The sequence below is a fragment of the Megalobrama amblycephala genome, linkage group LG24, assembly GCF_018812025.1.
Source record: "Megalobrama amblycephala isolate DHTTF-2021 linkage group LG24, ASM1881202v1, whole genome shotgun sequence".
NCBI lineage: Eukaryota > Metazoa > Chordata > Actinopteri > Cypriniformes > Xenocyprididae > Megalobrama > Megalobrama amblycephala.
The window spans coordinates 1,460,223-1,477,856 of NC_063067.1; the positions used below are offsets into that span (position 1 = coordinate 1,460,223).

General features: G+C 38.7%; 1 protein-coding gene and 1 pseudogene across 2 annotated transcripts; one reads left to right on the plus strand and one right to left on the minus strand.

The window, feature by feature from the left end:
* Nucleotides 1-1,157: 1,157 nt before the first annotated feature.
* Nucleotides 1,158-3,747, plus strand: LOC125260684 (annotated as a pseudogene).
* A 4,611-nt stretch (nt 3,748-8,358) lies between these two features.
* si:ch73-290k24.6 lies at nt 8,359-17,038 on the minus strand. 2 transcript variants are annotated; one of them, XM_048179197.1, is made up of 5 exons: nt 16,697-17,038; nt 16,300-16,341; nt 14,569-14,802; nt 10,787-10,948; nt 8,359-9,992 (listed from the first exon to the last, which is right to left on the minus strand). In XM_048179197.1, exons 3-5 carry the CDS (start codon nt 14,711-14,713, stop codon nt 8,998-9,000), a joined length of 1,302 nt encoding a protein of 433 aa, XP_048035154.1. In that variant the 5' UTR covers nt 14,714-14,802; nt 16,300-16,341; nt 16,697-17,038; the 3' UTR covers nt 8,359-8,997. The 2 variants fall into 2 exon arrangements, with proteins under 2 accessions (XP_048035154.1, XP_048035153.1); XM_048179196.1 differs by having other exon boundaries at nt 16,692-17,038.
* Between the last annotated feature and the right edge of the window lie 596 nt (nt 17,039-17,634).

Consider the following 17,634-nt stretch of genomic DNA (forward strand, 5'->3'; position numbering starts at 1 on the left):
AAATGAAGGTTTTTGATGAAAACATTCCAGGATTTTTCTCCATTAGTGGACTTCAATGGGCACCAAACGGTTGAAGGTCAAAATTACAATTTCATTGCAGCTTCAAAGAGCTTTAAACGATACCTAACGAGGAATAAGAGTCTTATCTAGAGAAACCATCACTCATTTTCTAAAAAAAATTAAAATTTTATACGTTTTAACCATAAATGCTCATCTAGCTCTCTTCTTCTTCTCTATTAGAATTCCAGTAGTGTAGACACTGTTAAGTGTATTACTGCCCTCCACAGGTCAAAGTTTGAACTAAATTGTCACATACAATATGCTAGTGCAAGTATATAACAATTAGTTCAAACTTTGACCTGTGGAGGGCAGTAATACACTTAGCAGCGTCTACACTGCTGGAATTCAAAAGAAGAAGAAGAAGAAGAAGAAGAGAGCTAGTTCAAGATGAGCATTTATGGTTAAAATGTATATAATTTATTTATTTTTTTTATTTTATTTTTTTAGAAAATGAGTGATGGTTTCTCTAGATAAGACGCTTATTTCTCGTCTGGGATCATGTAGAGCTCTTTGAAGCTGCACTGAAACTGTAATTTTGACCTTCAACCGTTTGGGCTCCACTGAAGTCCACTATATGGAGAAAAATCCTGGAATGTTTTCATCAAAAACCTTCATTTCTTTTCTACTGAAGAGAGAAGGACATGGACATCTTGGATGACATGGGGGTGAGTAAATTATCAGGAAATTTTAATTAGAAAGTGAACTAACTCATTTTTTGTAATTTGATGCAATGGTTATATAATACTAATACATGTACATACGAAAAAAAAAGAGAAAATATTAAAAACTTTGCAAGGTTTACGATATTTATGAGCGTTAACACAGTCTGTGAAAAGGATTTTTTGAACGGAAGGGAGGTTCTTGGGAGCGAGTTCTTCACAAAAAAAATCAGTCTATAGGCTTTCATATACAACATAGGATGTCATGGAAGGTCTCATTTTTTAAGTTTAGTTAAAAGCTGTTCACACTGGCCACAAAAAAGCCATTAATACTTGAAAATTCTTACATATAGCCAATTTAATACAGAGAAGTTTTAGAATTTTTGGGACGTTCTAAAACGCTTAACGTGGCTTAATGTACTAAGACAGTGATTTTAACGGACCAAACTCACTAAATATCATGCTGATAATGTATACTATGTACTAATCCAAGACATCATCCAAAAAGCCAAAGCGTCAGGTACCCCAGGCCCAAGTGGTATACCATATAAGGTATATAAGAAAAGCCCGAAGCTTCTGCGAAGGTTATGGAAGATTTTGAGGAAGATCTGGGCCAAGGGGTCAATTCCAGCAAGCTGGAAGCTGGCAGAGGGGTGTTTTATCCCAAAAGAAGAGGGTTCCTCCACAATCGCTCAGTTCAGGTCAATTCAGCCTTTCAGGCTGTCTGGAACATACATCAATGATTAGCCAGTTGATCAGAGAGGCCAAACAGAAGAAAGGTGATCTAACAGTGGTATGGTTAGATTTAGCGAACGTTTATGGATCTATCCCACACGATCTCATCCAGCTCGGACTTGACCATTACCACATTCCAACTGCTATTCAAGAAATGATCACCAGTTATCTAGGAAGGATTAAACTGAGGTTTACATCAGCCCAGTGGACAACCAAGTGGCAGGATCTCCAGAAGGGAATTCCAACGGGTTGTACCATCTCACCTATTCTCTTTTTTATGGGCATGAACCTTCTAATAACAGCAGCGGAAGGTGTAACGCGTGACCCCATCCTGGAATCAGGCATCATGCAGCCAGTGATGCGGGGTTTCATGGACGACCTAACAATAACAACTGTGATGCATTTCCAAGCGAGATGGGTATTGGAAACCCTGGATAACATAGCCACTTGGGCAAGGTTGACATTTAAGGCCAGAAAGTCCAGAAGGTTGGTTATAAGGAAGGGTAGAGTCACAAGTAAGTTTGGCCTCCAAATCCAGGGAGAAGTCATTCCATCCATCGAGGACAGTCCTATAAAGTGCTTGGGAAAGTGGTTTGATGCATCTCTGAAAGATGGTGCCAGTGTTGCAGATGTTGTGAAGCAAACAGATGAATGGTTGAAGAAGATTGACAGATCAGGACTCCCCGGAAAATTTAAAACCTGGCTGTACCAGCACGGCCTTCTGCCCAGGCCTATTTGGCTCCTCACAGTCTATGAATTTCCCATATCAGTTGTAGAAGGCATTGAGAGGAAAACCAACAAGCATCTGCGGAGATGGTTGGGGATTCCCCCAAGCTTCTCTTCGGTGGGCCTATACATTCGTTCAGGACAGCTGCAGCTTCCTCTGTCATCTGTTGTGGAGGAATGTAAGGTGGCAAAATGCAGATTCGCCCTAAGTCTGAGAGATTCCAAAGACGTCCGGGTTAGGTAAGCAGGCATTACAACAAGATCTGGCCATAAATGGGCAGTCAACACAGCCATTGAACAGGCAGAAAGCTCACTGAAGTTGCGAGACATAATCGGCAACCCCTGCATAGGACGTCAAGGCCTGGGGTCGACACATTTCCAACAGTTTGGGAACGCTAGCACAATGGTCAGGTGAAATCCGGGCTCAAGAGGAACAGAGGCGTTTGTCCAGAGCAGTGGAACAAGTATCCCAGGGAGCATGGACAAAATGGGATCTGCCTAAGCGTAAGATCACATGGGCAGAATTGTGGAGATTGGAGCCATACCGTATCTCCTTTCTGCTGCGCTCTGTGTATGATACCCTTCCTTCACCATCTAATTTGCACACGTGGGGGCTGAGGGACGACCCGTACTGCAAGCTCTGCGGTCAAATGGGGCACATATACTGTCAGGGTGCAAAACGTCTTTAACCCAAGGACGCTATAGGTGGCGCCACGACAAGGTACTCTTGTCCCTCGCTGACACAATAGAGCGAGAGAGGTGCAAGAAAAGGCCAAGTGGCACGGGTGAGGGGAAAACCATCACCTTCATCAAGGAGGCCCTTCGCAACTAACGCGTCAGCAAAACCCAATCTGCTGCAGGCCACGAACTCTTGGGAAATGAGAGTCGATGTCGGAAGGAGGCTGCAGTTCCCGGAAGTGGTAACTGAAGAAAGCAACAGGTGTATTTACAATGTGCAAAAAATCAGATGTGCCCAGAATATAACATAGTATCAGGGGCGTAGTTTGTGGGGGGTGGGGGGGACCCATCAGTTACAACCCCCCCAATACAATACAACCATACCAATGTTCAACTCCCCCAAAAGTTGAAACCAAATCTACGCCCTTGCATAGTATACTTTATTAGTATGATATTTAGTGAGTTTGGTGAGTTAAAATCACTGTCTTAGTACATTAAGCCACGTTAAGCGTTTGACAATGTCCCAAATTTTTATCACATGAACGTTGTAAATATCTTCTATAGAATTCTAACCTACTGAATTTTTTATTTGCATTTATATTTTTAATTACCTACCTGCAAGAATAAATAGGCTCTCAGCTTGCACAGATGAAGGAATTTCAAGGTTACAGGATGAGCTATTGTGGGAATGTCTCTATACACTCCTGTTATTTGCTAAATATTACAGTAAGGCTGTTTTTCAAAAGTTGTCATTCTCACTATATGTATTTTACTGATAAGGTAACAGTTAATTCTAATAGATGAGAATCATATGGGATGATAATTCTTTGTTTGTGAATGTATATAAAGCAACACTCGAAGCAATAAACTTTGAAGAAGCTTGACCATAGAACTTTGCGTTGGTGGTCCTGAGCTTTCCTGACTGAAATGACGGAGAGTATCTGACGGCACTGGGAATAAAAGAAATAATCGAACACTACCTGTATACATATTTCAGTATAGTATGCTAATATGCTATTCCAAACATACCCTTGATCTCTCAAACACAAACTATGCTTTGAAAAATTTTACGTTTTGTTTTTCTAGAATTTTTTTTTTTCATCGGAATGGTACGAAACTTGGTAAAGGTTTTGGCATTTGCTCTGCGAACAAAAAAATGGACATGATTTGAAAAGGTTCGAAAGTGGTCCTGAAAAAAATAGTCACACTTGTGCTCCTAGTGGAAGCATTTGGTACTGCGCCCAAACAAAATCTTACTGAAAGCTAATTTTTTTAGAGATCAACCTCAAATTCAGAACACAACTTGTTTAGATTTATGGCTTTCCCTAGGAAATGAAATCAACTGCCGACTGGTGCAAAAGGCAGGTTGAAGGTGTTCTGTTATCTGTAGCAGGTTCTGTCTTGTTTCATCGAATGGATTAAATAAAACAGAGTGATGAATCCCATTTAATTTAATCAATCACAATTCATCAGTTCTCTTTAAAGCACCAGTGATTCATAAAACACCATTTACAATCAGTCTCTCACACACACACACACACATTCACTGGGCAAACAGAGATTACAAAGACAGGCTGCTCATTGTGTGGTTTCAGTAAAGCGTTTAGTCTTTAAATGTTTGAATTACAACGTTCACAGCGCCGCACATCAACGTCAAACACACTCTATTGCTCACACTAGAGTGGGTTGTCATAGTAACGCCATGGTAACGCAACAGTGATGCTGGTAACACTGTCAATATTCTAAGATGGAACACAGAACCCCTCTGACAACATTAAACAGCAGCACACCAAACCCCACGAACAGCATGCTTAGAAAATAGAGATCATTTCATATCGAGAGAGAGCTTGTATATTCATCTGAAGCTACTAGATTAATTCTTATGTATAATTAGATCTAATTCCATATATATCTATGTATGATTGATTCAACAGCGGTACGCTGTCGGTCTATAGGCTGAATGAATCTCACGAAAACATGTACATGTGAAACGTGAAATAAAAAAGTTATCATTATATATATATATATATATATATATATATATATATATATGTGTAATCGTAATGCAATGTTTTAAATTTGAATCTGTAAAAATGTATATATACGTTTAAAAATGGAATTATATATTTGTATATATGTGAAATCTGTGTATATATATATATATATATATATATATATATATATATATTTACATTTTATTGTTTTATTTTCATGATATTTAATCACATTTTCCTCTCAAATGGTCATTATTGTGATTATTATTGTGATGTTTTCTTTAATTTTCATTGTCATCTATTCTGATTCTCATTAATAATACAATTTCATTATTTTTTCACATTACAGTCATGGTTAAATGTGCTTAAATGTCATGAAATTAATGCAAAAAAATGGTCAAGTCCTAAAAACAGGGTGTTTTCTTAATGCAAAATATAATTTCTTATTTTCTACCATTTGATTTTGTCATGAAATGTGATTTTCGTGAGATTCAGCCGCCTGCATGTTGGAAATGAACAATGCCGTTTCAATGTCTGACATAAAGACGTAAACAAATGTTGATAAAAAAATAACAATAAATTGAGAACCGAAGCAAAAGTCATGTCCTGAGGTGTCGTCTTGATTCTTTGTTAGTGGTTGCGATGCAGCATCTGTTTTGGCCAAGCTGGTGTTCTGGAGAAGCGGTTCCTTCAGGTAATGACGTCTTAATTTGAGAGCGCACATGTGTTCTGCATTACCCAGAATTCCGTGGGAAGGGCGTTTGTGTGCGTTGTTTTATCACAACTGATGGTGTTCTTTTTAAAACTAATGAGCAGAAGCAGCAGTCGGACTGTCAGAGAGAAAGTAGGAAAGAAGAGGAACATTTAAGGGTCCGTTCCGTTCGTCCAGTCAGAACATTGTCCACTCTTTAGTGTGTATCTTCAGGTCACCTAGTGCATCTGGGTTTTTTTTTTTTTTTTACTACGAATGGCTAAAAATCAAACAAAAGTAAATGTTGCATTAGAGGTTATATTAAAAATTTCATTTAAAAAAAAAAAAGAAAGAATGCATTTCAATGCAAAAATAAAGCCGAAAATGTTCAAACAAAAAGTTAAATTATGCCTCAATGGCATGTTTTTTCCTCCATTGCATGATGGGCTTAATCAGAGGTCATCAGGGGCCAACTTTGGTCTGGTTCTAGTGAATCAGCGCCTGAACAGTTAACAGAGACTGAAAGAACGGAGACAGACACAGATGTACACTACCGGTCAAAAGAGTGGAATAATTAAGATTTTTAAATGTTTTCGAAACTGTTCACCAACACTCTAAAAAATCTTGGGTTATTTATTCTACCCATGTCCTGGGTTGAGCCTTTTGGGTAATTTTTTTTGGGAGTTATTTTTCCAGTGTTTGGGTAGATTTTGTGTCACCCAGATCCTGGATCAGACGTAACAACCCAGTGTTTGTAGTTTTTGTGTTACTCAGATCCTGAATCAGACGTAACAACCGAGTGTTTGTAGTTTTTGTGTTACCCAGATCCTGGGTGAGACGTAACAACCGAGTGTTTATAGTTTTTGTGTTACCCAGATCCTGGGTCAGATGTAACAACCCAGTGTTTGGGTAGTTTTTATGTTACCCAGATCCTGGGTCAGACATAACAACCCAGTGTATGTAGTTTTTGTGTTACTCAGATCCTGGGTCAGACGTAACAACCCAGTGTTTGGGTAGTTTTTGTGTTACTCAGATCCTGGGTCAGACGTAACAACCCAGTGTTTGGGTAGTTTCTGTGTTACACAGATCCTGGGTCAGACGTAACAACCCAGTGTTTGGGTAGTTTTTGCGTTACCCAGATCCTGGGTCAGGCGTAACAACCCAGTCTTTGGGGAGATTTTGTGTTACCCGGCTTCTGGGTCAGACGTAACAACCCAGTGTTTGGGTAGTTTCTGTGTTACCCAGATCCTGGGTCAGGCGTAACAACCCAGTGTTTGGGGAGATTTTGTGTTACTCAGATCCTGGGTCAGACGTAACAACCCAGTGTTTGGGTAGTTTCTGTGTTACACAGATCCTGGGTCAGACGTAACAACCCAGTGTATGTAGTTTTTGTGCTACTCAGATCCTGGGTCAGACGTAACAACCCAGTGTTTGTGGTTTTTGTGTTACCCAGATCCTGGGTCAGACATAACAACCCAGTGTTTGTGGTTTTTGTGTTACCCGGCTTCTGGGTCAGACGTAACAACCCAGTGTTTGGGTAGTTTCTGTGTTACACAGATCCTGGGTCAGACGTAACAACCCAGTGTATGTAGTTTTTGTGCTACTCAGATCCTGGGTCAGACGTAACAACCCAGTGTTTGTGGTTTTTGTGTTACCCAGATCCTGGGTCAGACATAACAACCCAGTGTTTGGGTAGTTTTTGTGTTACCCAGATCCTGGGTCAGACGTAACAACCCAGTGTTTGGGTAGTTTTTGTGTTACCCAGATCCTGGGTCAGACGTAACAACCCAGTGTTTGTGGTTTTTGTGTTACCCAGATCCTGGGTCAGACGTAACAACCCAGTGTTTGGGTAGTTTTTGTGTTACCCAGATCCTGGGTCAGACGTAACAACCCAGTGTTTGGGTAGTTTTTGTGTTACCCAGATCCTGGGTCAGACGTAACAACCCAGTGTTTGGGTAGATTTTGTGTTACCCAGATCCTGGGTCAGACGTAACAACCCAGTGTTTGGGTAGATTTTGTGTTACTCAGATCCTGGGTCAGACGTAACAACCCAGTGTTTGGGTATTTTTTGTGTTACCTAGCTCCTGGGTCAGATGTAACAAACCAGTGTTTGGGTAGATTTTGTGTTACCCGGCTTCTGGGTCAGACGTAACAACCCAGTGTTTGGGTAGTTTCTGTGTTACCCAGATCCTGGGTCAGGCGTAACAACCCAGTGTTTGGGGAGATTTTGTGTTACTCAGATCCTGGGTCAGACGTAACAACCCAGTGTTTGGGTAGTTTCTGTGTTACACAGATCCTGGGTCAGACGTAACAACCCAGTGTATGTAGTTTTTGTGCTACTCAGATCCTGGGTCAGACGTAACAACCCAGTGTTTGGGTAGATTTTGTGTCACTCAGATCCTGGGTCAGACGTAACAACCCAGTGTTTGTGGTTTTTGTGTTACCCAGATCCTGGGTCAGACGTAACAACCCAGTGTTTGGGTAGTTTCTGTGTTACACAGATCCTGGGTCAGACGTAACAACCCAGTGTATGTAGTTTTTGTGCTACTCAGATCCTGGGTCAGACGTAACAACCCAGTGTTTGGGTAGATTTTGTGTCACTCAGATCCTGGGTCAGACGTAACAACCCAGTGTTTGTGGTTTTTGTGTTACCCAGATCCTGGGTCAGACGTAACAACCCAGTGTTTGGGTAGTTTTTGTGTTACCCAGATCCTGGGTCAGACGTAACAACCCAGTGTTTGGGTAGTTTTTGTGTTACCCAGATCCTGGGTCAGACGTAACAACCCATTGTTTGGGTAGATTTTGTGTTACTCAGATCCTGGGTCAGACGTAACAACCCAGTGTTTGGGTATTTTTTGTGTTACCTAGCTCCTGGGTCAGATGTAACAAACCAGTGTTTGGGTAGATTTTGTGTTACCCAGATCCTGGGTCAGACATAATAACAGAGGTATTGAGTTATTGCAGACTTTTTGCACCCATTTCAGGAGAGAGCAGTGCAGCTCCGTCAAATTGGTGCATGTCTTCGGTAAAATACAGGTTTGCGTACATTTTATTTAATCTAAAAATTTGTTATTGTTCTGTATATCATTTAATTTTATGCAAAGCAACATACAGGGGCAAATTGGGTTGTACCAAATTGGGTTGTTTTTAACCCAGTGTTTTTTAGAGTGAAGGCAGCATTTGTTTGATGAAAAATACAGTAAAATTGTGAAATATTATTATAAATTAAAATAGCTAAAATAATTTTCTATGTGAATATATTGTAAAATGTAATTTATTCCCGTGATCAAAGCTGCATTTTCAGCATCATTACGCCAGTCTTGTGTCACATGATTTGTTGCTATCTTAGTTATTCTAAAATTTATGGTAGTGTTTGACCCTAAGACCAAAGATTTAATGTGTATCTTCTAACGTCAGTCTGTACAGTTGCTCTCACACTCATTTATGCACTAGATCAGTCAGTTTCGATGGCAATGACAACCGCTTCAGTGGGCGGAGGCACCGAGGAGACAGGCCACGCCTCTTTCCCGCCCCCATCAGCTGGCAGCTGTCTGGCTCTGGCGGAACAGTCTGGACTATCGTGAAGAGCATCACCCGTCTCAATTGCCGACTCTGCCGGTAAGTGTCCGCCGTCTTCTTCCTCCTCATCATCCTCTTCTTCGCGTTCCACCCGGCAGCGGCAGACCTCGATGCCAGAGTCGCCAGTCAGCCGTCGCTGCTGGAAGTGCGTTTGGTCCACATCCAGGTCACTCACGGCGGAGTCACGGCGCTCGGGTTCAACGCCGGGAGAAAAGAGAGCTGACTTGGGTGGAGACTGAGGGGGCGGAGCTACAGGCTCCTCCCTCTGCGGCTCGGAACAAGCACCAAGTGGGTCAGAGATTGAGAAGAGGTGCAGAGACGAAGAGGATGAGGGATGACAAACGCTGGTGATATTCTTCGACGTCGGGCTGTTTGCATCACAGATATTGTTAGTACTAACAGTTTGGGATACATCTAATATGTCAGTAACATTATCTGTGCTACTAGTGCTGATGTTCTTCGCCGGTTTGTTGTTCGCATTGCAATCCAAGGGGGTGGAGCATGGAAGCTCCACCTCCACGATCTCGAGTGTTGGTGATTGGCCACCTTCGTTGAGCGGAACGCTCTCGTTGTGCATAATTGCGGAGTGGATGTGGCCAGGCTCGCTGAGGGAGGGCGTGGAGGCATGGCTCGTATCGGTCTCATCCGTGAGCTGGGCAGAAGAGGGGGAGGAGCTACAGGGCGATGACGGACAGCAGGAGTCACAGGAGCAGCTGGTGTAGTTGTCAGAGCTCTGTGATGACAGCATGTGACTCGGGCCAGGGTGGGCGGAGCCTCGTGGGTAGGCAACGGAGCTGTAGGGAGGAGGCGGGGTGCTGGGTTGGGCTGCTACTTCCTCATAGGATGGCAGTTTAAGTGAGGCGAGGAAACCTGCCAATAAGAACGCAAGATTAGTATACTTAGTTTAAATGTAACTTTGTGCATGTTTTCATTGAGACTCTTAACTGTAGATTGTGATGTAGTTTGTGTTTCTTTAACTATTCAGAACAATTCTGCTATAGGATTGTATAAAAATAAATAGAGGGTGATTTATTTTGTGATTTTTATATTGTTTTTCAATATTCTGCTATTCTATTGCATACTGTATTATGAATGTTGTTGTTGTATATATATATAGTTTTATGACAAATGGCTTGTTATATTCCTCATTCCTCTTAAGTCGCTTTTGATAAGTGTCTCCTAAGTAGAGTAAATGTAAATAAGCTCTTACTGAACACTTTATTGTATTTTATATGTATGTATGTTATAGTTTTTATGTTTGAAATGTTTTAATGAAGAAAACATAACTGATTTTCAAATAAAGAGCAAATCATTTACAAAAATTCAGTCCTATAATTTGCATCAGATTTATTTTCTAGAAATGTATACAAATTAGTGCATATCTAATTAGATAATGCCTCATTTGTATATTTAAACTCGTGAAACAAAACAATTGTCTTAATTTACTGACATTAATCAACTGGGATTTTATGGTGATATCTAATAGTTAAAACTTGAATCTTTTTAATGAAGAAAAAAATAAGTAGAGTGCAACTTTAACCCTGAGATTTTCAAATACAGAGCAAATCATTTACAAAACTTCAGTTTTATAATTTGCATTCAAGTGTGATTTTTTTTTTTGCAAATAAATGTCTTTGTGAGCATGAGTTAGGAGCAATTCTTACTGAGGTCAAACATGGAGGAAGGGTAACTGCACGCTCCGTGATAGGCCATGAGGTTGATCTCTCTCTGCCTCTGCTGCTGCTGGACGCGCTGCTTCGCCTGACGGTGACGATACGCACAGCAACAGCTGAACAGGATGAGTACACTCCACAGCAGCCAAAACCCTGAACACAAGCAAGAATACATAAAGAATAAAGGACTCACTAGCTGTGTTTCCATCCAATGCTGTGAATTTAACTTATTCGCAAAATTGGAATATTGCATAAAACATTTGCATCGCATGTGTTCAAGAGAACAAAATCACCACTTCCTGGGAAACTGGCATAAAATATCTGTCATAAAAATGGAAGTTGCTGCAATTGGCCCATTGTTTTTCCTCCATCATAAAGGATGAAACACAATAAACGCTGTCATGTTCTCTTGCGTTCGGATGCTGGTGTTTGGGAACACAATCGTGTGAGACGCTTTGGGAGGGAATTAAACCAAATCATTCTGATGACAGACTTTGACTCAGGCGTTTCAGAACCACCAAACCAACATTTGAGATGCTGCGATGTGATTGGTCCCATGGTTAGTGCATCGAGGGATGCATTCAGTTAATGTGTTTCCATTGTAGTTTATGTGCATTTCTTATTGGATAAAAAAATGATTCACCTCATGTTTAGAATTTATGTACATATTTTTGTTTCCATCCAGTCCCAAAATTCACATAAAATTTGGTGGATGGAAACTATTAAATTGCTATTTATTCAGAATAATAATCATTGATTCATTCAAGATATATTGTCGCACAAAGACGTTTTGTGCACGTACTGTAGACTATGTTTGGCTTTTCTAAATGCTGAATCTATTGATGGTTTTGTAATCAGACTTAAGACTTATTTATTTACACTATCTTCGAATAAGTTTGTCATTTTGGTTGTGATGACTTTTAGTATGGTCTTTTAATTGTTTTTAATCTTAATCTACAGGGAGTGCAGAATTATTAGGCAAGTTGATTTTCTGATCATATTTTTTTCCCAAGCACATTTTACCAATTCCAATCCACATCAATCTTAATAACTACTATTAATATTGTTTTTAATCATTTATAAGTGATATATAATTGTTCATGAAGGCTGGAAATGAAAAATGCCTTATATTCAGGTGTGCAGAATTATTAGGCAGGTTTTCTTTTACAGGCAAAATGAGCCAAAAAAGAGATTTAACTCAGACTGAAAAGTCAAAAATTATTAAATACTCATGAGAAGGACGCAATACTAATGCAATACTAGAAATTGCAAAGTTAAAGCATGACCAAGGGACAGCAAAATGCTCATTGGGTCACCTTATAAACCGACAGCTTGAGAGTGACTCCTGAAGGACCAGCACCACATCCTCTTGTACCACTGTTTGAAGAATTTATCTTCCAGAATCTGGCAGTAAGTTTTGGAAGATCATTTTTAGTCCATCTCTGCAAGACAGACATTTCAGGATAAGAGATGGACTAAAAGTGAACTCAAACACCTTACTGCCAGATTCTGGATAAATTCTTCAAACAGTGGTACAAGAGGATGTGGTGCTGGTCCATCAGGAGTCATTCTCAAGCTGTCTGTCTATAAGCCCTATTAAAACCCAGTCTTCATGTATTTTATAACACTTCAGCTTGTGATTCTTATCAAGTGCAGGTCATTTTTTAGGATTCTTTAGCTAACCTAAGTCTCTGAGATCCTAACACCTTGCACTTCTGGAGACTCCAGGTAGGTTGCAGCTCTGGAAAATGGTGGCGCTGGAGACTAAAGGGTTCCTGATGGTTTCACACTTAATTCTTCACCTTAATTCTTAATTATTTTGCAGTTAACATGTGTCTTTTCTTTTCCACCTGTTTTTGTCTGACCCCACTGACCCAATGAGCATTTTGCTGTCCCTTGGTCATGCTTTAACTTTGCAATTTCTAGTATTGCATTAGTATTGCGTCCTTCTCATGAGTATTTAATAATTTTTGACTTTTCAGTCTGAGTTAAATCTCTTTTTTGGCTCATTTTGCCTGTAAAAGAAAACTTGCCTAATAATTCTGCACACCTGAATATAAGGCATTTTTCATTTCCAGCCTTCATGAACAATTATATATCACTTATAAATGATTAAAAACAATATTAATAGTAGTTATTAAGATTGATGTGGATTGGAATTGGTAAAATGTGCTTGGGAAAAAAATATGATCAGAAAATCAACTTGCCTAATAATTCTGCACTCCCTGTAATTTTTTTTTCTCTGTACAGCACTTTGGTCTTCATTTGAAAGTATGTTAACTCAGACTTTATCTATAATCAGAAGCTTTCTTGTAAAGCTGCTTGAAACCAACAATTGTTGATTGACAAGCGAGTAGGCGATCCACAGGGGCAGATAAAGTCACATCGTCATTTACACATGATTGTGGACTAATATAGATGACGCAGTCTATTGTATTGTATGTAATGAGTAATCGGTTGTACAGTATGCATTTTTAACCAGTATTTTAACAGAGTTTCTATATTTGGGGCAAGACACGACAGTCAAAACCATTGTTCTTTCATGCACTAACATTTTGGCCTATTTTATTTAGAGTAAAACTGAAAAATTAAAAAGGGGAAAACATCATAAATACACATTTAAGTGTTTATTTTATTGCACTTATTCTATTTGCGTCTATAGATTTCAATTGCAGTACATATCTTTAAAGGCGGTAAAGTTTTTTCCTCCACTTCAGCAGCACTTACAAACACCAAAATTTACAGTTTTATACCTGACTATATTCTGAAGGTTTTTACTGTGGGGTTTGTTCATATATCATTCACACTGATTTATATAACATTTTATTCCTAAAAGCATCTTTTTTTCTTCTTCTGGCAGTATTTTCTGATTTATGCAGTGATAAAAAAAGAAATCCAAAATCCCCTCTGTAAAAACCTTTAACTCTAATATGTCAACAAAATCAAACAAGAATTTTGAACCTGGCTTTATCCAATGTTTATTTATAATCTGGAAATGTATGCAAACAAGTGCATAACTTAATTAATGCCTCATTTGCTTATTTAAACATAACATCTCAGAAAACTTGTAATACAAAACATTTGTCTTATTGTACTGTGATTAATCAACTGGGTAAATATGGTGATATATATTAGTTTAAATTTTTCCCCTATACCCCTATTGTCTTACCAGGAACATTTCACCCAAAAATGAATCAACATGCAAGATTCAAAGATGGTTTTGGAACAACATGAGGGTGAGTAAATGACATAATTTGAATTTTATTCCAGCTAACAGGGAACATTCTCAAAGTTTTGAACAAATGCTCTTCCAGGAACGTTCATTCAGATATATCTGGCCTTTAATATTGTTCTCAAAACAGCACAAAAACATTATTTATATATCTTCTATCAATTTTTTGTTGGATGTTTGTCTAAAATTGTTTCAGAACATTCAGAGAATGTTCAAAAGTAACGTTTCCATAATGTTTGAAGAACGATAAAACATTCTTGCAGTAACGTTCATTCTGAGGTATTTATACATCATTTATGGAACATTTTTTTCTGAAACATTTTAGTTTAATATTTTTTAAATGTAACTACATGTTTCAGAACATTCAGAGAACATTCAAAAGTAACATTCCCAACATGATAAAAAGGAATGTTCCCAATTTTTTTTTTTTTTTTTTTTTTAAACTGGATGTTCAGAGAACATTCAGAAATAACTTAATGGTTAACAAAATGTTCTATATTTGATAGCTGGGAAGAATATTTACAGTAACAGATGGACTCACACCACAGCTCATAGTAGTAGGTACAGCAGCCCGTCTCCTGGCAGCAGTGGCCGGTCTGGCAGAGATAGCCACTGGCGCTGTTAGTGCCGGGACAGTATCGCGGGCTGCCCAGGAGCGGCAGCGTCCCTGAACTGTGGTACTCCATACCCTGCAGCAGGGCGTGGCGCCACCGAAACACTCGCTCCTCCTCTTCCTCCAGAACTGCTGCTATGGTGCATTCAGAGCCCTCAGAGTCTTTCCAGAACACATCAAAAGAGAGAGTGCCACTTTAAACCAGTGCACAGAAAGCACAATAGACATGAAATCAAAGTAGACCACATGTACTTTCTTAGCGTAACTGACTATATGCACGGTTACTTCCTGGTTGTCGTTAAACCAGCTTGGTCATTTCCGGTGAACTGTTAATCTTGTATTTATATTTTAATGGAGTTATTACACTTGCCTAATTTGCCAATAAACCAGTTTTATTGATTGCAATAAAGACGAAGCTAATGGGAACGTTTGATTTCAGCACACTTGTAAAAACACAAACTTTATTCAATTAATCTAAAGTGCACAATAAATATTTAAGTTACAGTGTGTTGATGCTTTTTTTCACACGTAAGTGTGAATACTGATTGTCGAATTGAATTTTGCTGAGGAGAAACACTGAGAAACATCTTTTTTATGTCGTCTTACATTTGAATAACTAAATTAACACTAGTCCTGACTATTTAAGTGACTATATTCTGATTATAAACTAAGTATTACACTACAGATGTTGTTAAAGCTACCTCAGGACACTGAAGATACCGACACACCAACAGGTGACATTTCACCGGAAGTTTTCCAGCTGGCTTATATAATTGCGGAAGTTCTTAAAAACGTTCTGTACGTATGGTCAATTGTGAAATGTGTGAAATGTGTGAAATGTGTTATTGGAAACAAAAACATGTTTTCATCGTTCTTGATCACTTCTTCCAAATGAATCTCCTTTTCAGTTGAGAACTTATATGTTAACTTATATTTTTCTCATTTAATATGATGTTTAATTTCACAGAAACTTTAACAGAAGTACATCACATTACAGAGTTAAGATGGGTTATACATGCTGTTCATGTTGATTTTATACAATCTCAGCTGTGAAAATAACACTGTAGTGTAGTACAGTCACAAAAAATATGAGCAAACATTCTTTTATAGAATGTCTGTTGAAAATTAAAATATTTGAACTTTAATAATGTTCTCAGAACATTACCACAATAACATAACATTGTTTTAGAATGTTCAGAGAAAAGTAACGTTCCCGTAATTTTTGCAAAATGATAAAATGGAATGTTTAACATTCTTCCAGTAACATTAATAGAACGTTTATTCAAAGTTACCTGGTCTTTGATCATGTTCACACAAAAACATTATTTATTCATCATTCATGCAACATTTTTTGAAACATTTTAGTTGGACTTTGTCTAACTTTTTTAAAAATATTACTACTCGTTTCAGAAAGTTCAGAAAACATTCAAAAGTAACGTTCTCATAATGTCTGCAAAATGTTAAAATTGAATATTCCCTTAATGTTCGCATAACCTGAAAAAAACTGCAGAATGATTTATTGAAAGGGTAAAAAAAGATGGTCATGTGAAACTAATTTAATTGCCAATTGTTTTTGGACATTATGAAAAGACTAATATGGACGTAAGTCTATTATCACACACACACACACACACACACACGTGTTTTAAGTGTCTTTACCTGGTGAAGGACACAGGTGTCCATATCATCTGTCAGGATCATCTATAAATGAAAAGAAACCCCATAATCAAGCACTGCTGAAATTAACATCCTTTTTTTACTCTGAACTCTGAGATCTCAAGAGATGCATGTGTGTGTGTCATGTGTGTAACATGTTCTTCATAAATCTGTTATTAGGAGGAGAATGAGCTCGAATATAAATGTTATCCTGCATGCGTGCAATCAAACTTTAAACATTAAAGCAACAAATGATTCTGTCTGCAAATGAAAAGGGTTAAACAGGCCCAAGCAGAAGCAGAAGCATTCTCACACTGAGCTTTAGTTTAGTGATGCTTCATGAACCTGCAGCAGTAATAATCACACAACCGTATCGATTATAATAATGCACCAACCGTACTAAACGCGATGCTTGATGTCCGAGAGCGCTTGAGTTATTGTAGCAAATGGCCTGAAATGAAAGTCGCTTTGCTTTCTGATTCGCTCATTTTTTCGGATTCTGCACCGACTGTCTCTCTCCGTCCGCCATTTCCCCCCGCAGCTTCAGCTGTCACATCACAGACGACACATTCTGTTCCGTGATCTTTCAACGACTAAACGAACAGCACGCAAAAACATTTGCTACTTACGCATACGTTACACTCAAATGTATAATATAATTTTACAACAGACGGCGCGAGGCTGCAGATATATATAATGTCATGAACGTTCATCGGATCTGATGCTGATTGGCTCGAGGCTAAAGGATGCGGACCAATCAGAGCAGACATGGGTTTCTCCTAGCAACAGCTGGTTAGATGGTCAGACCGCATATCCACAACGACTGAGAGGAATTAGCATATCTGATTCTGAACGGACTTTACCATGACCGCATAAATTCCATAATATTTCAACTATCGATTACAATAGTGGAAATATTAGTGAATTTATGCGGTCATGCTAAAATCCTGTTTCAGGTATAGTTGCTGTGACTAAAAGGAACATAATCCAGCTAATAACAAGGAACCAGAACCTTGGCTAACGTTCTGGCAAGGGTTTATGATCAAACATTCTTCTAGTAAAGTTATAGAACGTTCGTTCAGTTATCTGGTATCAAACAATGTTCTTAAAACCTTTTATACGTCATCCATAGAACGTTTTTTTTTTTCCTGAAATGTCTTATTTAGACGATTTTTAAATGTTTGTTTCAGAACGTTCAGGAAAACATTCCAATAACGTTTGAAGGATGATAAAATGGAATGTTATCTTAAAGGGACAGTTCACCCCAAAATTAAAATTGGCATAATTTTCTCACCCTAAAGATGTAGGAGTTTCTTTGTTCTGTTGAAAACAAAAGAA